We start from the raw sequence: 26332 nt of genomic DNA on the forward strand, positions 1-26332 counted from the left end.
CCTGAGTAGAGGATGCGAAAAGACAGGTGGAGCGAAGCTGTATTCTGCTGAAATAGCTGATGCATGTATCTTGATGGAGGAATAGGACAGGCCTGCATGTAGAAGCTCTGCCAAGTACTCCAGAATGTTAGCAATATCTATGTTTGACACATCTTTTCCTCTTTCAGTACTCCAAATGACAAACCTTTTCCATTTTCCTGCATAGTTCCTTCTTGTTGAAGGTCTGCGGGCCTCAAGGATAATGTCTTTAACCCTTTGGGAAAGGTCTGGGTTAGTTGCTGCTATGTGATGTTCCAGGCAGTCAGTTGCAAGGTTTTAGGTTTGGATGCATGATGTTGTAGTTGTTCTGAGTTAACATCAAAGGCATCAGGGTATTGACCACAATCTCTCCCGAGACATGCTCCTCAGCAATGGGTACCAGTGTTGTCTTGGCCAGTTCGAGCTATCAGGATTATCCTTGGACGTTCCTCTTTGATTTTCAGTAGTACCTTGTGCATCAAGGGAAGAGGTGGAAATGCATATGCTGTCAGGCCTTTCCAGCTGAAGGATAGAGAGTCCACCTTCCATGCAAGTGGGTGGAATGTCCTTGTGCAGAATTTTTGAGCTGGTGATTGAGTGGGGAAGCGAATAGATCTATTTGTGGCATTCCCCATTTCTTTGTGATGGCCTTGAAGATGTCCGGGTGTAGCATCCATTCGTGAGCATCCGAGGTGGTTCTGCTTAACATGTCTGCTAGGGTGTTCTCTTTTCCGGCACAAATATTGCCTGTAACTGGATGTTGTAGCTGAGAGCCAGATTCCAAAGGTCCAAAGTCATTCTGCATAGGGGTATGAATGAGTGCCTCCCTGTTTGTTGATGTACCACATGACTGTGGTGTTGTCTGTCCTTATCATCAAATGGCCTTCTTTGAGGAATGGTCTGAATTTTGGATTGCCAGTTTTACTGCCAGCATTTCTTTTGGTTTATGTGCAGGTGCAGCTGGTCTTGAGTCCACAATCCTTGTATGCATTTGTCCAGCATGTGCGCCCCATCCTAGGTCTGAGGCGTCCGTTGTGATGGTTTGGCTTGCTCGAAAGTTGTGGAAGGGTAAGCCTGGGTTTGACTGGCATGCTTGAGCCCACCATAGGAACTCCTGTTTTAGGCATGGGATTAGTGGGATTTCTGTTTCTAAGCTGTGCCTGTGCTGAGACCATAAATTCTTTAGGTACCACTGTAGCTTTCTCATATGCAGTCTGGCATGTGGGACCAAGATTATGCATGATGCCATGAAGCCCAAGGCCTGCAGAACTTTTCTTGCTGTTAGTTTGTTCTGCTTTGTTAATGCCAAGAAGTAAAGAGGGAGCTCTTTTGTTTTTCTGCTGTTAGGAATGCCATTTGTTTTACTGTGTCCAATTCACCAAGAATGTTCTTGTTTGGGATGGTATCAGCCTTGACTTTTGTAAATTGACTGTGTATCCCAGGGCTTGTAGCAAGTAAATGACCCTTTGTAAATCTGTTGTCAGCTTGCTTTTGTTGTCCGCTTGTAACAGGCAGTCGTCCAGGTATGGATAAATTTGGATTCCCTGTAGTCTGCAGTGAGCGATTACTGATGCCAGGCATTTTGTGAATACTCTGGGCAGTAGATAAGCCAAAGGGCAATGCTGAGAATTGATAATGCTCTGATCCTGCAAGAAATCTGAGGTATCTTCTGCAATTTGGTCGAATGGGGACGTGCAGGTATGCCTCCTTGAGATCTAGAGTTACCAGCCAACACTCCTTGCCCAGCATGGGAAGAAGTTGCTGTAGGGTCAGCATTTTGAATTTTGGGACAATGATGTATGTGTTTAAGACGGACAGGTCGAGAATAGGTCTCCAACTTTTCTCTTTTCTTGGTACTAGGAAGAGTCTGGAGTAGAATCCTTTGCCCTGTTCTGTTATTGGAACTCTTTCCACAGCTCTCATCTTTGTTAATTCCGCTATCTGCTGTAGAGCTTCTATTTTTTGATTTGGAGGTAGGTTTGGCATTCCTCTTTTACTGGTAAGGTGTGGAAGTGGAACCGTAGCCTTGGTCTATCGTTTGCAAAATCCACCTTTTCTTTGTGATATTGTGCCAATTTTTCGAAAATAAGGCTAACTTTCCGCCTAATGGTGCTGCTATTTGCTCCCTGGTAGGCGGTGTCAGAGCCAAGTCACTGTGATTGTCCTGTTGCAGTGGCAGTGGTTGTGTCTGTGCCTCGGTTATTGCCTTGCCACTGTTGTCCTCTGTAGGCACCTCCTCTGGATTGATTTCTGCCTCTAGAGCGTCTATTCCTGCCCCTTTGGGATCTTGTGGAGTCAGGAAAGGACCAATTTTGGCAGGCCAGTTCCTGCTAAACCTTGGGGGCTGAACCTGTAAGAAATCTTTAACTGTTTGTACAGATTTTGCCTTTTCTTCCATTTTCTTCATTACTTGCTGGGTAGGTGTACCAAATAGACTGGCCTTATCCATAGGAGCATCTAATAGCTTTGCTTTAACATGATCCGGTAAGACCTGTTCTTTCAACCATGCATGCCTTCTTATCACTGTGCCAGTCATGGCTGATCTAAATGAAGCCTCCAGTGCATCATAGCCACATTTTAAGGAATGGTTACTAACCTGTTGGATGTTATTCACCATTTCTAATACATATTTCTTATCTAAGGATTCATCAGAGGACAGTTTTTGAGTTAACTGATCAAGCATAAACTCTTGGTATTGGATCATATGAAACTGACAGTTTAAAGCTCTAGCTGAGAGAGTAGCAGAGGTGTAAACTTTTTCCCCATCTCTAAGGACCTGGATTCCCTTTCAGAAGGAATAGGGTTTTTGCTGTGGTCGAGGCTACTGCCTTAGGCCCCTGGGATATAGTTTCGGGGTCTGCAAGTGGGGCCTTGTATAGGTGATGATGAGTGTCTGGCACCCTGTAAAATCTATCTGGTTTGGCAGGGGCTGGAGGTAAAGAATCAGGAGCAGTGCAAACATCATTAAATGCATCATCCACAACAGGCAGTACAGGAGGTATAGCTAAGGGCCTATGTTGTGGTAAGTGCAGAAAGGTCCTAAGCCTTTTCTTGAATCTGAGAAATCTTGTCCCTGCCATTGGAATTGTTCTCTCATGGCATGTAAGGTTTCCCCAAAGGAAAATTCCTCTGGTGGAGAGGCAGCTGGAATGGATTCTTCAGCATCGGAATCTTCATAGGTAGAAAAAGGAGCCTCTGGCTGGTCTGTAATGTCTGAGTCATCCGCAGAATCATCAGAGGACACTGGCTCGGGGGGCTCTGCTCTAGGTCTCTTTTCAGGGGGCTGAGAGGCCCTGTCTGGGTGAGATTGGGATCCCCTAATTAAGGATATTAAATCTTCTGCCAGAGTAAGCATTTGTGAACTTGAAGTGGGCCTGTTAGAGGGGGGCTTAACAGGCACTGATTTAGCAGATTTGGCTGCTTTAGCCCTGGCAAAGGCCTTAACAGACATGGCTGCAGGAGGCCTAGCAGCACCATGTGCTGGGGTAGAGACATCCAAAGGGATGGTGTCTGATAAATCACTAGGAACCACAGTTGTAGGCAAAATTTCTGAGGCCGATTCAACTAAGGTAGCAGGAGCCTCAGTAGTAGTCATGGATTCGGCTGAAGATTGACCAGTTTTCTCGGTTTCGGCCGAAACAGAGACACTCGCGGCTTGCTTAACCGTGGTTTCGGCCGAAACCGCGGACCGCGAGTGTCGGTCTTTTTCTTTGCGTTTTTAACAATTTGGGTAGTCGGAGGATCCGACGGCATAATGTACGCAAAATCTGAGCCGAAAAACTGTTCAGCAAACTCCGACCGACGCCTAAGCGTTCGTCGGTTGAAGGAAGCACAGGCCGAACAGGCTGCTACGTCGTGGTCTGGGCCTAAGCAAGGCAGACAGTAAGAGTGGAAATCTTTATGAGGTATTTGTTTCCCACAAGTTAAACAGTTATTGACTTTTTCTGACATCGGCTGAGGCAAGAAAGAGTCCCCAACGGGGTACTTAGCTTTTTAGAAGTCTTCAAAGTAGTATTCGGTAGTAGTAATCTCTGGATCTGACCGACCGGCACTTGCGAACAGCTTCTGCTTCGGGCGCCACGCGGCAAGAAAGACTGGGGAAAATGGCGTCGGCTGATGCCTTTATACCTGAAGACCAGCAGAGATGACGTCGGGTGAAGTGCGACATCAGCCGAAGCCGGACCCAGACTTTGGAATCCGGCCGACCGAAGGGCTGCCTGACGACAGGACAACCCATTTGTTATGACTGCAGATGCATCCATGAAGGACATCTCTCAGAGTCTCTTTTTAGACTGTGGGTAGTCTTGACTTTCCCACTGAAAATGCTCCCTTAAGGTATGCAGCATTTCCCCAAAGAAAAAATCCTCTGGAGGAGAGGCTGAAGGAATGGATTCCTCTGCATCAGAATCTGCATATGTGGAGAGGGGCTGCATGTCTTCATAGTCAGATACATCGGATTCACCTGACTCTTGTTCAGACAAAACTACTGGAGACAGATCTCTTTTCCTTTTTGAGGGAGTGGCTTGGCTTCCCCTAAATCAGCATGATAACGTGTTCTGCCATTTTAAGCATTTGAGACTAAGGCAAGGGAGCAGGTGCCTGAGAATGGGTAGTCTGTTTCTTGGGTGTGGTTCGACCCCTGGGCATAAGGAACTTGTTTTTTTTCGAAAGAACGGAAGCCATGAAAGAAGGCGTCAGTTTATGTCAGGATTCGGTGTTGTGAAGGACTTCCTCAGAATCTGGTACCTGCACAGCGGTTCCAGACCCATCCAAGGTAGAGACTACCACAGGATCCTTAGAAGAAGGGGAGTTCTGTGGCACACCAGACTCTGAAAGGGTGTCGGTAGTCACTAACTGAAGGGGACATCAGGGACTGCGAAAGCGCCTCACCGAGTTCCAGAGGACTGACGACTAGCTTAACGGAAGTGTCGTCAGAAGGTTTGGTCCTGTGCGGTCTGTCTCTGTCTTTATCTTTACATTTTTTTGGAAGATCTGCTGTCAGATGGCTTACTGAAGCCATATCGGAATTCAAGGACTGTAAACGGAAACATCTGGCTACAATAAGGGTCCAACGATGAATATTTCTGGTGTTAAACAAAACACAGAAGTGACAATGAGGGACGTCGTGGTCTGGGCCTAGACAAGTGAAGCAGTGAAAGTGCAAGTCCTGGTGTGGTATCTGCTTTCCACAGGCGAGACAATTAACTTTTTCTGACATCGGTTAGTGCAAGAAAAAACTATCCCCAACGGGGTACTTAACTTTCGAAGACTTCAATTCGGAAACGAAACTCAGGTAGCAGCCGACCAGCACTCGTGTGAACTCCTTCTGCTTTGGGCTCCATGGCAAGAAAGACTGAAGTAATGGTGTCAGATGCCTTCCTTTATACAACTGATGATCTGACGTCAGTCCTCATGTAACAGCAACCAATGCAGAAATACTAATTCTCTGGTATTCGGGCCAGCTGAGGGCTACCCTGGCAGGGATAACCCAAATGTGATGAATGCAACAGTGAAACACGAAGAACATCCAGCATTTCCCGACTGCATCCAGAGTGCAACTCGGGCAAGCGCTCAGGGTTGCTGTTGGCCTAATGTTTTTCTTAATAAAAAACACAAAAATGCTGCTCCTGCAGGGAGTTCCTGACTCTGAACAGGTTGCCCATTTTGGAATGAACTACAGCCCCCCCCAGCCCCTACCAGACTGTTTGCACGTTAGCTTTTGTTGTTCATATTTAAACCAAGGCTAGCTTGTCCCCTTTTGATTTCTAACAAAGGAGGAAGGGTTGCAGAACTAGAAAACAGATGCCCTGCCAGTTAAGATACTGCCATCCTATTCAGTCACTTTCAGTCACTAAAGTGGTGGCCTGAATGAGTCAGTTTCAATGAAGAGGAGTATTCAAAAAGCATGCCTAGAAATTCTCAGCAGAGTTCTTTGCCATCAGATGACGATGGCAACTTTCTCTTGTCTTTAGAGTCCTTCAGCAACTGCACTAGAACATCAGTGAGCTTATCTGTAAGCTCCCAATGGTAGTGAAGAATCCTGGACTACTAGGTTAGTATCCTGATAGAGAATGGGATGACATGCTTCTTGAAGAGGTCCAGGGTCCAAGGCTCCTTGCTGATAGGGTGAACCACCAGATTATGGATGTGTGAATTATCGCTTGAGCTCAACTACAACCACAGTGAAGCCAATAACCACAATCTTTGCCATTGCATCCCAGTCCTTGGGTGGTCAGAGAACCTTGCACAGTCGACCAAGTACAGCAGCCACTACAGCTAGCACTTTCAAAGCATAAAAAATGACAGGGGCCCCCATTCTATCAGCCATAGAGATCACCCAGGAGGAAGGAGGTGGTGTATGGAAGTCCTCCTGCAGGATGTCAATAATAGAACAGAGAAGCTCCTGGGGCATCCCCTCTTTTTACTCATAAGATTCAAGACTTCCCAAACATGGGATCATCATGAGGAGATGCAGGAGAACCTTCTTCATCATAATTATTCATGTCTATGGATGGCGACTCCACAGAGTAATCTTTGTGTCTCTTTTTGCACAAATAACTACCCACTCCACTCTCAGTAAGAAAGAAAACCAGAAGGCATAGAAAGGTGACAGGGATGCATACCTGCTTTGAATAAGACTCTGGTGATGACCCTTTGATCTCGTTTGGTGAGGAAGGATGGTGGCCTCGAGAGCATACAATGGTAAGTCCTAGAATAAGCACAGAATGTTATCAGGGCCTCATGCAAATGCCCTTGGAGGTACAAACTCCACACCAAGTCAGTCACTAATGTCGTTGTCTGTGGTGCAAATGTCACTGCTGAAGGAGTTTAATCAATCAGCACCAAGAAGAGGTGCACAGACAAGTTTGCAGGGGCTGACCCTGATGAATCTGACCTTCATGGCACTGAAGACTCATCCACTATGCAGTGAAAAAAAATGACACGGAGGGCATCAGCACAAAAGCCTCGGTCTGGGCGCAGAGGCCTAGAGTCTATGTAAAGTATAAAGGTCAGCAACAAGGCAAATGGTGCCAACAAAACTAGGAAGGCACTACTGGGACCAAAAGGAATCCTGGAAATTCTGCTTCGAAGGGCTACAACACCGGATGCCATCTGGGTCAAGCAAGCTCATCTCAACTGGTGTGCTACATAGGTCAATGAAGATGTAGAGGATCCTGGAAAAGCATTACAGTAGTCTCTGACCACCAATGGAATTGATGGGGATGAGACCAGACCTATCTGTCTAAAGTCAGAGAAGGTCTGCAGTCATTTATTACAGTCATCTACAGTGTGGCAACTCCCAAGAGAACTAGAAATGATTCATCTACGTATACAAACTAAATTACATGGCAACGGTGATGGTTTATAGTACTTCACAGCACACTTGAGGAGTTCATCTTCTCCTGTCTCTAACACCCACAACATAAATTGGCCAAGTTTTTTAGCCAAATTCCCTAAATAGAGAATTTGTGGACATGACAGATCTAGACAAATGAGACTTGTGAGATATTTGCCTGCTTAACTCAACCTCTAACAAAGATGATACAATGTCCTGTCTGGAAAACCAGCTGCACGGTTGATCAGACATTGAAACCAGTGCAGTATTTGCTCCATCAGGACACAGAGGAATCCCTTTCTACTTGACAGATGCCCCCCAAGCACAAAACACCAATTACAACTAACCAAAAGTCAACAAATTAGGCAAAAATAGGCAAGCGTCCACACAAGAAGTATGAACATAAAACCACAAGGAAACAGCCAGAAACAGTGCATGCCCACTACATCCCGGCTGGGGATGTGGAAAACAAACGGGAACTTAAACCTCCTTTAAGTATTTTTAAGGTAAAAAAATGGAAAGGTTTGACCAATAAGTTAAAGGAAGAATGAAGCAAAAAACTGAAGACAATTAAGCAAAAATTTTTTCCAAAAAGGTCACAAATACAAACTGGGAACCAAGCACCTCTAGCAGAGAGCAAAAGCCGCAACAGGGATCTAGAGCTTGATGGGAACTGCAGTGGGATACGGAAGGAGACAGAGCTCGGAGAAAATCTTGGTGCATAGTTAACCTGAGCCTGCACTTAAAAAATTAAAAGTACTGGAGTCGAAGAGCATGGACATGATCACCAAACATGATGATTCTAGCAGAATGAATGAACTACACAAGAGGGATAATTTCAACAAAGCAATCAAGTTTGTTAAAATGTTCATCCAGTAAACTGCTGAAAATAAAACTCCCGCATAGATGTCGCAAGTTATTTCTTTTTATTGTGTGCATTAAGAAAGTATCAAAAAGTAAATATCATTGAGTAAATCCAAATAATTTACAAGTTTTGAGATAGCATTTCTTGAGATTCGACAGACAGTAAAATATTTGGTAAAGTAGTGATCATATACGAATGCTAATATTAGCTTTGAACTTGACAATGGTTCAATATTACCATGTGGCTGAACAATCACAACATTTAACAAAGCTGTTCAAATACTTCAGAACATAGTAAAATATCTTCTTCTTTCGGCTTTTCCCGGATCACCTGTCCGCTCATGTTTGACAGTGGAGTTTTAAGGTGTCGAGTTGCCAGCCCAGCGCCCAACCTTCTACAGAAGGCACACCCATACACACATTCACACCTAGGGCCAATTTAGAGTGTCCAATCCACCTACAGCATGTCTTTGGGGTGTGGGAGGAAACCGGAGCACCCGGAGGAAACCCACGCGACCACAGGGAGGACATGCAGACTCCGCACAGAAGGCACCCCAGTCGAGGATCGAACCGGAGAACCTCTTGCTGTGCGGCGACAATGCTAACGCTAATGTTTCCCAATGGTTCTTGGAATTCATAAATTCCAACGCCCTGGATCAACTAATCCAATTTACCACCAGGGGCTCCAATATCCTAGACCTGGTCATTACCAACATGGGAGATAGATGCTCCACACCAGTGGTCACCCCCTCATTGGTTAGGTCTGACCATAAGCAAATCACCCTCGACATCCACATCACACCGCCACCAGTAAGGAAACCTCCGTAAAAAACTTCTCCAAAGCCAACTTCATGCTACTAAAGTCAGAAGTGACAAACTTCATGACACCCATGCAGATGGAAGCTGACAGTTCGACTGCTGAATCCTACACTAAGGCACTGTATGAGCACATCCACTCATGCATGAATTGTGCCATCCCAAATAGAACCAAGACGCTCTCCTCCAAAAAAAAGGAAGCCAATCTGGTGGTCCCCTGCCATAAGCAAACTATACAACAGAAGAAAGAAACTGTTGAAGAAAAGAGGAAAATCCCAGGATGCAAAAAAAAAAAACTCCCATACCAGCCTCAGTAAGAAGCTGATATCCCTCATAAAGTCCTCCAAAGCTAGTTACGAAAATAAAATTGCCAAATATTCCAGAGACAACCACAAGGCATTCTATAGTTATGTCAAGAATCTAAATGGCAATGCTCAGATATGCTCGGAGCTATAACGGAATGGCATTAAATATACTGATTCCAAGGATATTGCCAATATCCTGGTAGATCAATTTAGTGCAAACCTCACCCCCCTCTCACTCCCTTAAAGTGGGCCCATCTCAATACCAAAAGATTGCCAAATTCCAGTAATCAAGGCCACACAGGTAGAAACCACACTCTCCAAAGCTAAGAATACAGCATTCATGAGACCAGATGACATCCCGGGCTGTGTACTACATGAACTACAAAATGAACTGGCACCTCATCTAAGTGTCATGTTTAATCATAGCCTCACCTCAGGATTCGTGCCCACTGAGTGGCGCACAGCTACAGTTATCCCACTCCACAAAAGGGGATCCACCTTGGATCCCAGGAACTTCCGTCCCATTAGTCTGACAAGCCTGATCTGCAAAGGCATGGAATGCATTATCATGGAACTTACAAACAAAGACATTGGCAACCTTCAAATACTGGACCCCACCCAGTTTGGGTTTGTGAAGGGCCGATCTTGTCTCCTGAACCTAAATGACTTCTTCGAATCAGTCTCCAGAGCAGAGGACGAGGGTAAGGTGGTCCCAAACAGCCTATCTGGACCTCGCCAAGGCCTTCGACACCATCCCCCACTCTGGGATAATAGATAAACTTACTAAGCTGGGTATAAATCCCTACGTCACTCGATGGGTTGCCAACTGGCTTACTGACAGAACCCAGACTGTAAAAGTAGCAGACTCCAAATCCAGCTCCAGACAAGTAACAAGTGGAGTACCTCAGAGTTCAGTCCTGGGACTGCTCTTGTTTGGCATCTACTTTTCTAAAGTACAGGCCAACACAAAGGGACTCTGGCTAAAAAGTTTGCAGATCACTGCAAACTGGGAGCAATTATTGAATCCCCAAATTATGTGGATATTCCACAAAAGGGCCTCACAGAAACAGATGCTTGGAGCAGAGCCATGGGCTCAAGCTTAATGCCAAGAAATGTATAGTTATCCCCTTTGGGAAAAACCATGTACCCATGAGTTACCACATAGGTGGTAATACACTAAACACCGAAAGTGTGATGAGAGACTTAGGGACACAGGTGGACAGTGGTCTCACCTTCAATAACCACATCGCCACAATAGCCAAGAAATCCTTCTATGTGGCACACCTCATCACTAAGGGCTTTTCATCCAGAAAAAAGGAGGTCATTGTCCCACTGTACTCATCCCTCATTAGATCAACGCCCCATTTGGTATGTACCTCACAAGACATCTGCAACAGCTGGAAAGACCACAGAAATACCTCACTAAAAGAATCACAGGCCTAAAGCAGATGCCCTATACTGACCATTTAAAAAAACTCCAGCTATACTCTGTGGCATATCATCTACTCAGAGGCGATCTCTGCTTAACATACAAGGCCATGTCAAACCCTGAGCTGTTGGACATGCTCCACTTAAAGAAATCCAAATCCCTCAGAGCTACACATTCCAGGGATCTAAACCTTGTCATCACAATGAACAAAACATGCTGGAGGGATAGGTTCCTGACCCAGAGACTCCCCAGACTCTGGAATAGACTGCCCATACATATCAAGCAGAGCACCTCCTTGGTGCTCTTCAAAAGGAACCTTGACGATTGGATGGGAGATGGGAAATTCACCCCGGGATCACGTCAGTCGCTCTGCTAGACAAGGGTCCAGGGAAGTAAATATTGCGGGAAGAAACATCCAGGGAATTGTTATGGCTAGGCTTGTATAGGTCCTAGGGCCGATAGCCTAGTACCAACCTATGAAACACTGGACCCTTATCTATGCCAAGTACTAAAACATTACACAAGGTAGTAACTGCAAGCAGTAAACCTTCATAAATATGATCACCAAGATCTCATCTCTTAAGCAACACTGACTTCTACACTGACCTCGGTTACAAATCATTTCTGCTCCTATAAAAAAAATGTAGTGGGGGGTTGCATCACATTACATCACCTTTTCTACACAAAAGAAAAACTAATTAAACACTTTTTTCACATTCAAACTTCCATTCAGGACAAGAATACTTGCTTTCCTATTAGTCTAAGGTATGCAACTCTGGTGGGTGAAACACAAGGGTCTGCAAAGTAGGAGCCTTCTTTAAGGCAGATGCCTCCACTATGGAGTCCACAGTTAATAGATGGCTGGAAGATCCTGCACAGCCTGTCTGGGACATGAGCAGTCACACAGCAGTTCTTCCACTAGGTTTCCCCCACTTCCTGAAAAAAAGAGAAGGTTTCCACCCAATTTCCAACAATTCGGTTGGCACTTATGTCATTGGCCTCAATGTCAGTCATCAAATAGCAACTTTATGGGGGGAATGGGAGACCCAACACCCTAATCCAACCTTGATCCATACATACTGACCCTTGACACTGATGCAGAAAGCTGCATCGGCTTCAAAGGACTTGAGGTCAGTAACCCTGATCTTGGCAGCGTGGTCAATGTTAGGAAGATCAAAGTCAAGGACTGTGAACCTAAAACTGGGACCACAGCTGATCCCCACAAGGATGCCGATGTCAACCTTGGAATCACTGGGTCAACCACTGGGCAGACCAAAACCAGAACTTGCCTGGAGGGGAAGTCTCGGTCCTGCAACTGAAAAATCTGTATGAGAAGGAAGTCTACTCACTCCAGTGTTAGTGTAAGAATATGGACAATACTTGCTGCACTGACAGAGTGGTTTGCCACATTTTGTAGTTATGTAAATTAATGATAAAGGACTTTCTAGACCCAAAAGGTCCTACAGAAAGTGGTCTAGGGTTCTAAGCTGTGAATCAGAAGCCAAGTACAAAATCTAGATCTAGAGTCCTTACAGAAAAAAAGGCCAGCAGGTGTGGAGGACTGATATGCTGCTTCTTACTGGGGGCAGCAGCAGCTTCCTACTCAGAAAAGATCAAGAAAGAGTCAGAAAGACATGGATTCCTTGCTAATGTCCAATATTTTCAAGACAGATGCAGGTGCTGAGTAGCACAGACAAGGTATTTATTCCTGGATGCACACACCTGAATTTCCTTTTTGTTGTTGTAAAGCTAAAAGAATCATTTACTTTTAAAATGAAAGCAATACCACCATATGAAATGTCCTTACAAAGAATGTCAGTGAAGTGATATTAGGGCAACATATCACTGGTGCAAATTTTTGCATCTCAGTGCTTTTCACTGAATAAAAGGTGCACATGGACATGTCCCAATGTGACAATGGCAACTAGATGTACTTAAAAGCAACAGCAGACTCACCTTTGGAGAGTTGTGTCATCAGCTGCAGCCCCCTCACCCTCCTCGGTCTTCGTACCATCTGTTGTCAAAGAGGAATTCTTCTTCTCTACAATCTCCCCTTGATCAAACATAGCATGGAGTCGGTAATTCACAGTTTTTATCACCGCAAAGAAAACTGCTACCACTGCACAGTAGATTCCAGCTATCAGAATTGTGGGTTGCAGAGCCTGAATTTGACCAAGAAAAGAAACAAGAAAAAATATGTAAATACAAACATGTAAAGACATTTTACAAAATACACCTACCAAAATGGACAATGGTACAAAACATTTCACAACAAAAACATTAACTGCACAGAAGATGTAATAATTAATGAAACAAGGTTACCATACTGCTCTTAACGGTCTGGCATCTAACCATAGTATCAGATATAAAATACATTTTGAGACAGCTGGAGAACATCCAAGGGCGTCAAGTCCATTTTAATGGCTTAGGTTTCCTTTTTCAAAAGAGTGAGGACTCTTAAAACAAAGAGTACACAAAAATAGGTGCCAATACCCACTTCAAAATGACAAACAGCCAGTTGGTCTGGACTTTAAAAGCTGTTGTAATGCAGACAGCCCATAAGATTTTTAAAACAAGATCTGCGTCAAACTAACCACATGGGACAGTAGAAACAAAGTTAAACGTTACTCAAGTGCTTGAACCCAAGCACTGTACGTAAAGATAATAATACAAGTGACAATAATAAAGAAAAAAAATGGTCATGGAAAAGCAAGTTCAGATAAATAAGTTTTTAGAGCATTTTTGAAGCTAGCAGCTGCAGGTATTTCCCAAATCCAAACTGGGACAGGATTCCATAACAGGTCAGGATAGCTAAAAGAAAGAAATCCTGAAGAATCTAAGTTAAATGATGCAATGACAAGATTACTTTGTGAGGAAAATCATAATGTATGGGAGGACATTGGGGTGTAAAAGCTCTTTTAAATATGGTGTACTCAGATTGTGAACAGAAAGGTAACCTTGTTCATAGTACATTTGCTAAGCAACCAATGTAAAGAATACAGTACTGGGATAATATGATGGAATTCTTGACATGCCAGGTAATAAATGTGCAGCAGAATTTTGAACAAGTTGTAGACGTGAAAGGTCAGGATCAGGAAGCCCAATTAGTAAAAGAGTTAGACTAATCAAAACATGAAGAAATTAGAGCATGAATTACAGTAGGAAAATCATTAGAAGGAATTAGGTGCTTGATCAAGAAAATATTCTGAAGATGGAAACATGTCTCGACATTGGCAGATATGTAGCCCTTAAGTGTCAGATCGATTGTCAAGAAAAACTACAATATCATGCACCTTACATACAAAATTCAATTTGCTGCTACAATGCCGGATATCAAGCATCAAAACTGGAAGGGAAGAGTTTCTCAAGGTAGCAAGAAAACACATCATTACCATTTCAGAGTAATAAGCCTGCTACTAACAGTCTATTCATGGATAAGTTTCAATTCATAAGAAAAGGAATTTCGACAAGACAGTATCCTGAGGAAAAGAAAGGTAAAACTGCCAGTTGTCAGCACAGCAATGACACTGCATACCTCTTGAACGTAGAACATCCCCAAGCGGCAAGAGAGAGATAGTGAACAATACTGGACAAAAGGAAAGAACCCTGTGGAACTCCACAGTCCAAAGGGAAGGAGAACGACGATTTTGTGCCAGACAACCATCTGGGAGCTCCCGGACAAATAAGTAGCAAACCAGTTCAAGACAGTGCCTGAAAGGCCACAATAATGCTCTAATCTGTCCAAGAGTATCGCATGGTCCACTAAATCAAATGCCAGTTTGAGATCCAAAAGGACAAAGAAAGAATAATTATGCTGGTCTTCTAGTTGCAAGAGACCATTCAGGACTCTAATAATAGTCATCTCGCTACTTTGTCTAGTGCCAAAACCAGACTTGAATGGATCTAAAACATCCCAAGCAGCTAAAAATTATTCCAACTGAACGTAAACCACTTTCTCAATAACCTTATTAAAAAAATGGTTCGAGATATAACTGTAATTATTGAGACAGTCAGGGTCAACTCCTGCTTTTATAAGAGTTGGAGTCACCAGTGCTTCTTATTCTACATAGTTGTGCCATGGCTACTTCTAACGCATCTGGTGATTCTATTGCAATTAGACAACAGCGCTCCTTTTACATTATAAAATTTTTATCAATGAAATCCACTAAACGTAAGGGAAGTAGTGAAGATCTCAAATAAAAAAGTGGACCAAAGGCTCCAGGGGATGCCACCACAAACAGAGGACGACATGGGTCCAAAAAACAGGTAGTGGTATGCATGTTGGAAATCATGCTGCACAGGTCATTAATGTCAGGAATGGCAAACTCTTCTCAGGCTTGAAAAGTAAGCTCTTTCCATTGACCGTGGTAAAACAAATCTTCTCTTTCAGCTATTCCTGTTAGGGGGTCACCACAGCGAATCATATGTTTCCATTTCTTCCTGTCCTCTGCATCTTACTCACACCAACCACCTGCATGCCCTCTCTCACCACATCCATAAAGCTTATCTTTGGCCTTCCTGTTTTCCTCCTACCTGGCAGTTCCATCCTTAGCATCCTTTTCCCAATATACCCAGCATCCCTCCTCAGCACATCTCCACACCAACGCAATCTCGGCTCCCTGGCTTTGTCTCCAAACTGTCCAACCTGAGCTGACCTTCTAATATACCGATTCCTAATCCTGTCCATCTTCATCACACCCAGTGTAAATCTTAACATCTTTAACTTTGCCACATCCAGCTCTGACTCTTGCCTTTTTGTCAATGCCACCATCTCCAACCCATATAACATAGCTGGTCTCACTACTCTCTTGTAGACGTTCCCTTTCACTCTTACTGGTACCTGTCTGTCACAAATCACTCCTGACACTCTTCTCCACCTATTCCACCCTGTCTATACTCTCTTCTTCACCTCTCTTCCACACTCACCATTACTCTGAACTGCTGATCCCAAGTACTTGGTGTAAAAATAGTAAGAAACCAGCTCACATTCAACGGAAAAACACCACCTGGTGTACAAACAACCAGGATGTGCAAGGCGGTACACCAGTTTAAAATGAGCTGCTACATGGTTTGCTGTCTGTATCATCGGAGCTGACAAGTACGAGGATTTGGCATTTCTAACTTCTAAATAAAGTGCAGTAACAACTATTCAAAGAAAGTATATCCTCTAGTGCACACGTACAGTGCCAGTTGTGCTCCAGTCTACAACCAGTCCTACTCAGAACCAAAATTGTGGAAGTCATCCAAGGCTCAGATTGGGCCAGGCAAAGATGGGAAGGGTAAGCAAGTCCGGAGAAGATGTTAATAACTCACTAACCATAGTAATGAGCTCATTCAAGTCGTCAATAGAGGAAATGGTAGAAAGTGTTAACATAAAGAAAAAGATCAGGTGAAACAGTTTTACGACAAAAGACCAAGGAGTTATCAGAAAAAGAAAAAAAAAGTTATAGCAGTGAAACTGATAGAATAGATTAGATTAGTACTATGGTCAGACAAAAGTCACAGAGCTTATCAAAATATTAGAAACAGGAATTTCAAGCAGGAAAACAAGATCAAACGTATGTCCTTAAAAAGGGTTGGGGAATCAATCTGTTGTTTAAACCCAAATCCATTCATTACAGATAATGTTATCATGGGAGCATACAATTCACCAGGGAAGCCATTAAGATTAATCAGGAAAAGAAAGTACTAAAGTTTTCTTGCTTGATTCCAGTACTACAGGCCAATTGCCAAGAAAGTTTCCTCTAGAGGGGCAACATCTATGAAAAACACAGCATTTAATATTTATTTTTATTCTACATAGTTGTGCCATGGCTACTTTTAATGCATCTGGTGATTCTATTGCAATTAGACAGCAGCGTTCCCTTTACCTTATAACATTTTTATCAATGAAATCCACTAAGCTCACAAGTAAGCTATATTTGTAAATCAGTCCTTTCAGAGCACCTTGACATATTCCGCAAACCCACACACTCACCAATCATCCTACTTTTTCTAAAATGGTTTACAGTAATGATTTAGAATTACAATGGTTAACAGCACATCTCCTACTCTTTTAATAAAAAGGTACATCACAGTAAAGTGCCTCGCTTTCTATCAGGGACAGAAAAAAGCCCTAGGTTATCTCTTAAATTTCCTGGGAAAGAACTCAACCTCTTGCTCTTCCTACCAATGATTCAGACAGAACTTAAGGCTTCTAATATTTTCCCTTTGCCCCTACCACCTTTCTGGGACAAAAGTCAGCCTGTGACTACAGGAGTTTTATGCCTCATACCATGCAATATTATAGCTATCTACTTCTAGAAACTTCCAAGAGGCCTACTGTCAAGTTCAGAGAGGTCGACTCCAGCATCATCTACCACCAACAATGGATTAAAGTACTCTCTCTCTGTGACAGCTGCATCTGTGAATCTTTAACTGAAGATCCCACCCTCGGCAACAGCTGTGACCCCAAGATTTCAATCCTCTGAGATGACCTTTCCACAGATACTCACAAAAGCTTTAAGGATAGGAGAGGCTGCCCCAACCTAGTAAAAGATAAATCTTATTTAGGCTAATGTTACTCCCCATTTAGAAGCCCTATTACTTAGGGTATGATCACACACCCTTAAACCAGTCCAAAGTGCCGAGGCAAGGACTGGGGCTGAGGCAAAAGGTATAAAAGACAACTGCAAGGCCTCGGACATTACAGTACTTGTACACCTGCATTTGGAAAAGGCTAGCCATCCACATATGTGGAGGGGCAGGTATCCCTTAGCAGCCTCCACAGTGGGTTAAGCCATCAAAAAGCCTCAGGGATTCAGCTGACAACCCAATTATGGACCACAACCAATCCACCTCTAGGGCAGTCCCTTCTGGAAGTTACCACAGAAGAAATGCTTTCGTCCACACTGCTGCTTCTGTTGTCCATGCTGAAAACACAAAGTACAGTTGTGTACACTTACAATAAATGCAGATGTTAGAGTGTATTCACTGTTGCAGTCATCACATTTGGTTTATCTGCTTGCAGAAGCCCTCAGTCGGCCTGATTAACAAAGTCTTGGGTCCTACGTCGGTTGCTGTCTCCTCTTCCATGACGTCAGGTCGTCAGTGGTATGAAACATGCAGCCGATGTCATTACATCAGTTTTTCTTGCCCCAGATTTCAGGTGCCCCCCAAAGGGAAGCAATTAAATCTATAAATATACAAGGATATACCTCCAACAAAAAAGCAAATACACCAAAAAGCTTTTAAGCATAGTAAAGGAGAGTAAAAGTATAGCCAAAAGAAGTCAGGGGGCTGGAGGGAGGGTAACCAGGACTGCAATAGTGAATACACTCAAACATCTACAATTATGGTAAGTGTACACAACTGTACTATGTTCTTTGTGTTTCACTGTTGCAGTCATCACATTTGGGTAGATTCCCAAAGCTAAAACTGGGAGGAGGAAATTAGATAGCATTAGGCCCAGCTATAAGGCCCTGCAAGACAGCAGTGGCAAAGCCAGCTCTGGATTTAGAGAAAATTGGTGAATGGTAATGCTTGGTGAAAGTATGTACAGAACTCCAGGTAGCAGCTGCTAGGATGTCCCTGGTAGGTACGCCTCTGAGAAAGGCTGTAGAGGTAGATGCAGCCCTGGTTGAGTGGGGTCTGATCCCCTATGGGATAGGTTTTCTATGGTGCTTATAGCAGAAATGAATGCAATGGCCTATCCATTTGGAGATTGTCTGCTTTGAAAAATCCTTCTCCAATATCCCTGCAGCAAACGTCACCAGCAGTTGTTCAGATTTCCTTTGAGGTTTAGTCCTGTCCAAGTAGAATCCAGGTCGTCTGTGCACATCTAAGGAGTGCAGTATCCATTCCCCTTTGTTCTGTGGATTAGGAAAGAAGGTTGGCAAATGAATGGACTGATTAAGGGCCACACTGGATACCACCTTTGGCATGAAAGAGGGATTGGTTCTGAGGAACACCCTGTCCGCATGAAAAATGATGAAAGGCTCCACTGCCACAAGGGCCTGTAATTCAGATACCCTTTTTGCTGAAGTGATTGCTAAAAGGAAAGCTGTTTTCCAAGAAAGAAATTTTAAATCTGCAGTAGCAGCTGGCTCAAGAGGAGGAAGGGTGAGTTTCTCCAATAGAAAGTTAAGGTCCCAGGCTGGAGTTGGAGCTCTCCTGGGTGGTCTTAAATTTTTGGCCCCTCTGAGGAACTGCTTGAGCAGTGGATGAGAGAAGAGGGAAGGTCCTGTATTATAATGAGCTGAAATGGCTCAGGCGTGAATTTAAAAAAAAAAAAAAAAAAAAAAAAGACAGGCCCTTGCGAAGCATCTCAGTTAAGTATTGTAAAATCTGAGGTAAATGGGGCACTGCTGTGCTCATCCCTTGAGATTGGTTCCAGGCACAGAATCTTTTCCATTTTGCAGCATAAGATTTTCTAGTACTAGGCCTCCTTGCCTGCAAAATGATATCCATCACCGGTTTACTGAGGGATGGTAAAGGAGAGATTAGGTAATTAGCTAGGTTGCTAGGTTCAGTGTTTGAAGCTGAGGGTGCAGAATCTGGTTCTGCTGAGACGGCAGGATAGGAGTCTGAGGTAAGTGCCATGGGGCCAACAGTGACACACTGCGCAGGAGGGGGTACCAGTGTTGGCGTGGCCAGTCTGGTGCAATCAAAATCATCCTTGGCTTGTCCTGTTTGATCTTTAGTAGTACCTTGGAGAGCAGAGGCAAAGGAGGAAAGGCATAAACTGTTATGTTTTTTTCAGCTGAAGGACAGAGCATCCACTTTTGAAGTTTGTCTGTGGGGAGTCCTTGGGCAAAATGTTTCCAATTGATAGTTCTGGGGGGAGGCAAACAGGTCTACATCTGGGCTCCCCCATTTGCTTGTCAACATGTTGAAAATCCTTTGTTCCAGTTTCCACTCGTGTGGGTCCATGAGATTTCTGCTTAGTCCATCTGCCAGTGTATTTAGTTTTCCTGGCAAGACTTCAGCTTGTAGATGTACATGGTAGCTCAAGGCTGTGTTCCACAATGCCATGGCTAGTCTGCAGAGAGAGACCAAGGATGTGTACCCCCCTGCTTGTTTATGTACCACAGGACAGTGGTGTTGGGTGTTGTCCATCTTCACCATAAATTGCCCTGGAAGAATGTGGTCCCTGAAGGCTGTCAGAGCATTCTGTACAGCTAACAATTCTTTCAGATTGATGTGAAGGTGCATTTGACTTGGGTTCCATTTACCCTGAAAGCACATCCCTGTCAGGTGTGCCCCCCCCCCCGCCAAGCACAATCTGATGCGGCTGTTGTTAGGGTTTGGATGGCAGGTGGTAGTGTGCATGGTAGTCCCTTGTTTTGGTGGCAGGCCTCTGCCCACCAAAGGAACTCTAGGCATAGGTAAGGTATGATAGAAATCATTGCCGCTAGATCCTGAGAGTGTTGACACCATAGGTTTTAGTTTCCTCATATGCAGTCTTGCATATGGAATTAGAAGAATGCAGGAGGCCATGAACCCCAAGGCTTGTAGTATTTGCCTTTCAGATAGCAGGGTTTTAGTGTCCACTTGTTTGAAGTAGGTTGTCAAGTGAATTTGTTTCTCTGGCGTGAGGAAAGCCATCTGAGAAGTTGCATTCAAGCTTGCTCCCAGGAATATAATTTGTTGACAGGGTACTAGGTGTGATTTCTTTTCATTTATGGTGTACCCCAGACAAGTTAGCACCCTTTGTGCAAAAGCCAGATTATTCAAAAGTATGTCCTGGTTTTCTGCCTGAATTAGACAACTGTCCAGGTATGGGTATATTTGAATATTTCTTTGCCTGCAAAATGCAATGACTGGAGCTAGGCATTTTGTGAATACCCTGGGTGCAGTAGATAAGCCAAAAGGCAGTGCAGAGAACTGGTAGCGAGTGCAGCCTGCTTTTAAGCATAGGCATCTTCTGCAAGATTCCCTGATTGGGATGTGCAGGTATGCTTCCTTTAAATCTAGGGTTGCCAACCAGGCATCTTTGCCTAGCATAGGAAGCAATTGGTGAAGTCAGCATCTTGAATTTTGGAATCACCAAAAAAAAAAAATGTGTTTAGAATAGACAGGTCCAGGATAAGACGCCATGAATTGTCTTTTCTGGGTACAAGGAGAAGTCTCTAGTAGAACCTTGTCCCTTTTCCTCTTCTGGTACCAACTGAATAGCCCCTCATATGGAGAGAGTACTTGCTTTTGGGCCTCTGCCCACTGATTTGGAGGTAGATCCGGTCAACCACTTGGAGTTGGTGACGTGTGGAAGTGAAATCTGTATCCTTGGGACAATTTAAAACCCATTTGTCCTGGGTAATGAGTCCCCAGTTTTTTGCACAAAGTGCAATCTTTCCCCCCAAATGGGCAGTCAGTTGAGAAGTGCTTGGAAGTTTTAAAAAGAAGTCATTGAGACAGTTTACCATATGGGGGAGTGTTTTATTACTCCCAGATTTGGAAGTGGAGGCTCCCCACTGCTTAGTCCTGTGCGTCCCCTGGAACTGAAGCCTGGATGCTCTGCTGGATCTGGGTTTGGACTGAGAAGGTCTGGAAGAGGCATGAAAGGACCAATTCATAGAAGGCCAATGCCTACTAAATCTTGGAGTTTGTATTTGTAAAGAATCTTTTAACGGTTTGTATAGATTTAGCTTTTTCCTCCATCTTTTTAAGAACTTCTGCCTTGTTCCCAAACAGATGGTCCTGAATTAAAGGAATATACAGTAATTTTGCTTTAACATAATCTGGCAAGGATTTCTCCTTAAGCCAAGCATGCCTTCTAACTACAAACCCAGTTACAGCAGCCCTGCAAAATGCCGCTAGTGAATCAAAACCACATTGCAACGTATGTTTATCAACTTGTTCAGCAGAATGCATTAAATTCTGTAAATCCTTATTTTCAGCACCATCATGAATCAACATAATTTTCTGTTTAAGCAATCCAGTAATATGCTGCTGATACTTTAACATATGAAACTGGCAAGTCAAGGCCCTAATGGCCAAAGTATGCAAGGTTTAATCAAAAGAGAAATCCTCTGGGGGGGGGGGGGTAGAGGGAATAGAGTCCTCAGCATCAAAATCCTCATAGGTAGATGAGGGTAAATCCTGGTCAGCAGAGGAAAAGTACAGTTGTGTACCTACCATAAATGTAGATGCTAGAGTGTATTCACTGTTGCAGTCATTACTTTTGGGTTATCCTGCTGGCAGGCTACCCGCAGTCGGCCAGAATTCCAAAGTCTAGGTCCGGCGTCGGCTGCTGTCACCTCTTACCTGACGTCAGTGCACCAGGGGTATAAAAGATGCAGCCGATGCCATTTTCTTCAGTTTTTCTTGCCCCAGAGGTCAGTTGCTCCCAAAATGGTAGGCTAAAAATATTATGCCAATAATTATGAATGCAGTAAAATAAACATTTCCTTCGTCTACAAGCAAATACACCACATAGGCTGTATAGGATAGAGAAGTATAGATAAGTCCCAGCAAAGAAAAGGTGGATGGAGGGTGGGTAACCTTGACTGCAACAGTGAATACACTCTAACATCTACATTTATGGTAGGTACACAACTGTACTATGTTCATAGTGTTTCACTGTTGCAGTCACTACTCTTGGGTTGAATCCCAAAGCGAAGGCTGGGTGGTTGGGCCTAAATAGGATTAGGAGAGGCTATAAGGCCTTGCAGAACTGCAGTGGCAAAGCCTGCTCTGGATTTAGAGTAGAGTAGAGAGGTAAATGGTAGTGCTTTGTAAAAGTGTGCACTGAACTCCAAGTTGCAGCCTCTAAAATGTCTTTGGTTGGTACTCCTCTGAGAAAAGCTGCTGCCCTGGTAGATTGAGGCCTAATGCCCTTGGGCACTGATTTGCCATGTTGTAAGTAGTAGAAAGGAATGCAGTGGCCTATCCATTTTGAAATAGTCTGTTTCGAGATAGGCTTTCATTGAGATCCTGCAGCATATGCCACTAAAAGTTGCTCAGTTTTTCTGAAAGCTTTAGTTCTGTCCAAGTAGAAGCGTAGTTCTTTGTGTATGTCCAAGGAATGCAGAAGTCTCTCACCCTTATTCTGTGGGTTTGGATAAAAGGTAGGCAAATGAATGGTTTGGTTAAGGTCCACACTTGACACTGCCTTAGGCATAAATGTTGGGTTCGTCCTTAGAGAAACCCTGTCTGGATGGAAAATGATGAAAGGTTCCACAGCCATGAGTGCCTGTAACTCAAACTCATTTTGCAGAGGTTATTGCTAGGAGCAGAGCTGTTTTCCAAGATAAAAACTTTATATCAGCTGTATTGGCTGGCTCAAAAGGCGGCAGTGTGAGTTTTTCCAAGACATAATTGAGGTCCCATGCAGGTATTGGGGCTCTCCTTGGAGGTCTTATGTTTTTGGCCCCTCTGAGGTACTGCCTTAGCAATGGATGGGAAAAAATAGGAGGTTCCGTACTGTAATGAGCTGAAATGGCAGAGGCATGAATTTTAATTGATGAAAAGGATAGGCCTTAGTCCAGCATCTCAGTTAGGTATTGTAAAATCTGAGGAATATTTGGTACAGATGCGTCAATTCCCTGTGCTTGGTTCCAAGCACAGAATCTTTTCCATTTTTCTGCATAAGATTTTCTGGTACTGGGCGTCCTGGCCTCCACAATAACATCCATCACTGCTTTAGAGAGAGGTGTGCTTTGAATGATTACATTATCCGCCATGCTGCCAGATTTAGGGTCCTGAGTTGGCTGTGCAGAATCTGATTGTTTCGCTGGGTCAGTAAGTGAGGAATTAGAGGCAATGTCCAGGCTGGGCCTTGAGACAAACTTTTTAGGATTGGGTACCAATGCTGGAGTGGCCAGTCTGGGGCAATCAGAACCATTCTTGGCTTCTCTTGTCTGACCTTTAGGAGTACCTTGGGGAGGAGAGGCATATACTGTTAGACTTTTCCAGCTGAATGACAGAGCATCCACTTTCCATACTTGCTTGTGATAAGTCCTTGTGCAGAATTTCTGTAGTTGGTAGTTGTGAGGGGAGGCAAATAGATCTATGTCTGGGCATCCCCATTCCTTTGTTATCATGCTGAAGACTTGTGGATCCAGTTTCCACTTGTGGGGATCCGTAAGGTTTTTGCTTAGTTCGTCTGCCAGAGTATTGTTCTTTCCTGGCACGAATTGTGCTTGCAGGTGTACTTGATAAGTCAATGCTGTGTTCCACAAAGTCATGGCTTGTCTACAGAGGGGGTAGGAATGTGTGCCTCCTTGCTTATGTACCACATGACTGTAGTATTGTCCGTCCTTATCAGTAGTTGTCCTGGACGGAATAGATTCTTGAAAGCTGTCAGGGCATTCTGAACAGCTAGCATCTCTTTTTGATTGATATGTAGATGCATTTGGTTTGTGGACCATGTGCTCTGAATACATTTTCCTGCCATGTGTGCTCCCCAGGCATAATCTGATGCATCTGTTGTTTTTGACTGCCTGGTTGTGGGTAGAGTGAATGGCTGTCCCTTGTTGAGGTGACAGGCATGAGCTCACCATCGAAACTCCTGTTGCAGGCAAGGAATGAGGGTAATTAATGCTTCCAGGCTTTGGCAATGTTGAATCCAGACACTTTTTAGGTACCACTGGGAGTTTCCTCATATGCAGTCTGGCATATGGAATTAGCAGAATGCAGGATGCCATGAAGCCCAAAGCCTGCAGAATTTTTCTTGCAGATAACTGGATCTTTGTTGCCAACATTTTGAAGTAAGAAGTTAGTTGCCTTTTTTTGTCTGGCGTGAGATAAGCCATCTGGGCAGTTGTATTTAAGCTTGCACCCAGGAATATTCTCTCTTGAGAGGGTACTACTTTTGATTTCTTTTCGTTTACTGTGTACCCTAGGCAAATTAATAATCTTTTTATGAACGGCAGACGCTTTAGTAGAGTGTCCTTGTTCTCTGCTTGTATAAGGCAGTCGTCCAAGTAAGGATAACTCTGAATTCCTCTTTGTCTGCAAATGCAATTACTGGTGCCAGGCATTTTGTGAAGACCATGGGCTCAGTAGATAAGCCAAAGGGCAGTGCAGAGAATTGGTAGTGCATTGAGCCAGCTATGAATCTGAGGTATCTTCTGCAAGATTGTCTTATTGGTATATGCAGGTATGCCTCTTTTAGGTCCAAAGTTACAAGCCAAGCCTTCTTGCCGAGCATGGGCAGAAGCTGCTGCAGAGTTAACATTTTGAATTTTGGAATGTCCAGAAATGTGTTTAGAAACGACAGGTCCAGTATTGGTCTTGAGTAAAATCCTTGTCCCTGCTCTTGCTGTGGTACTTGCTGAATGGCCCTCATTTGCATAAGGGATGAAACTTGTTTTTGTGCCTCTTCCCATTGATTGTGTGGCAGGTTTGGCATACCTTTTGCCTTTGGCAGAGTGTAAAAGTAGAACCTGTAGCCCTGGGACACTATATTCAATACCCGTTTGTCCTGGGTGATCATGTGCCAATTTTGAGAGAAAAGTGCTAGTTTTCCCCCTAAGGGGGCTGCAAGATATGTGCTTGGTGCTGGCAGAGGCAAGTCATTGGGACTGTTTCCTGTATGGCTATGCTTTGTATTCTCCACTTTTGGAGGTAGAAGCACTCCACTGTTTAGGCCTGTATGAGCCCTGGGGCTGGGATCTGCCTCTGGGACTTCTGTATCTGCCTCTTTGTGGCCTGTCCGACACTGAAAAGGTCCAATTCTTTGTAGGCCAGTTCCTGCTAAATTGTGGTGGCTGAACCTGTAAGAAATCCTTTACTGTTTGCATAGATTTCGCTTTGTCCTCCATTTTCTTCAAAACCTCCTCTGCTTTAACACCAAATAAAGTATCATGCTGTAATGGAGCATCTAATAATTTTGCTTTAACATGATCAGGCAGATTTTGTTCCTTTAACCAAGCATGCCTCCTAATGACAGAACCCGTAACTGCGGCCCTGCAGAAGGCCTCCAGAGAATCAAAACCACATTACAATGTATGCTTTCCCACTTGTTCAGTTGCATGCAATAAATCCTGTATTTCCTTATTTTCTGTACAATCAGAATTAGTCAAAATTTTCTGTTTTAACAGTGACATTAAGTATTGCTGATATTTAATCATATGAAATTGACAATTTAAAGCCCTCACAGCCAAAGTAGCAGAAGTGTACACCTTTTCCCCCCATCTGTCTAGTGCCCTTGAATCCCTGTCAGAAGGGACAGGGGGTTTTGTAGTAGCGGCCTTAACCCCCTTGGGACCCTGAGAAATAGTTTCTGGGTCAGCAGCAGGGTTTTTATAAAGAAATTTATGTGAATCAGGAACCTTGTAGTATCTGTCTGGTTTAACAGGAGCTGGAGGTAAGGAGTCTGGAGAAAGGCCGGACTCTGAAAATACATCATCAACAATGTCTAGCACAGGGGGAATAGCAAGAGGCCTGTGCTGAGGAAGTAAAAGAAAATCTCTAAGCCTTTTCTTTGATTCTGAGTAATCTTGGCTCTCCCAGTGGAAGTGCTCCCTCATGGTATGCAGGGTTTCCCCAAAAGAATAATCCTCAGGAGGAGAGGCTGAAGGAATGGATTCTTCAGCATCAGAATCCTCATAGGGAGAAAGAGAATATTCCTGTACAGAAGAA

The 26332-nt window shown here is 43.8% G+C and overlaps 1 protein-coding gene across 2 annotated transcripts in view; it reads right to left on the reverse strand.

Moving 5' to 3' along the window:
* Nucleotides 1–26332, reverse strand: part of PCNX3 (pecanex 3) — a 2517385-nt gene that overhangs the window by 2446894 nt on the left and 44159 nt on the right. For both annotated transcript variants that reach the window (XM_044060478.1, XM_044060477.1), the window contains exon 2: nucleotides 12725–12930. In XM_044060478.1, coding sequence (XP_043916413.1) covers nucleotides 12725–12930 — 206 coding nt within the window. The remainder of the gene's footprint in view (nucleotides 1–12724; nucleotides 12931–26332) is intronic.

Source organism: Protopterus annectens, chromosome 2.part0 (assembly GCF_019279795.1).
Source record: "Protopterus annectens isolate FY-2018-M chromosome 2.part0, PAN1.0, whole genome shotgun sequence".
NCBI lineage: Eukaryota > Metazoa > Chordata > Ceratodontiformes > Protopteridae > Protopterus > Protopterus annectens.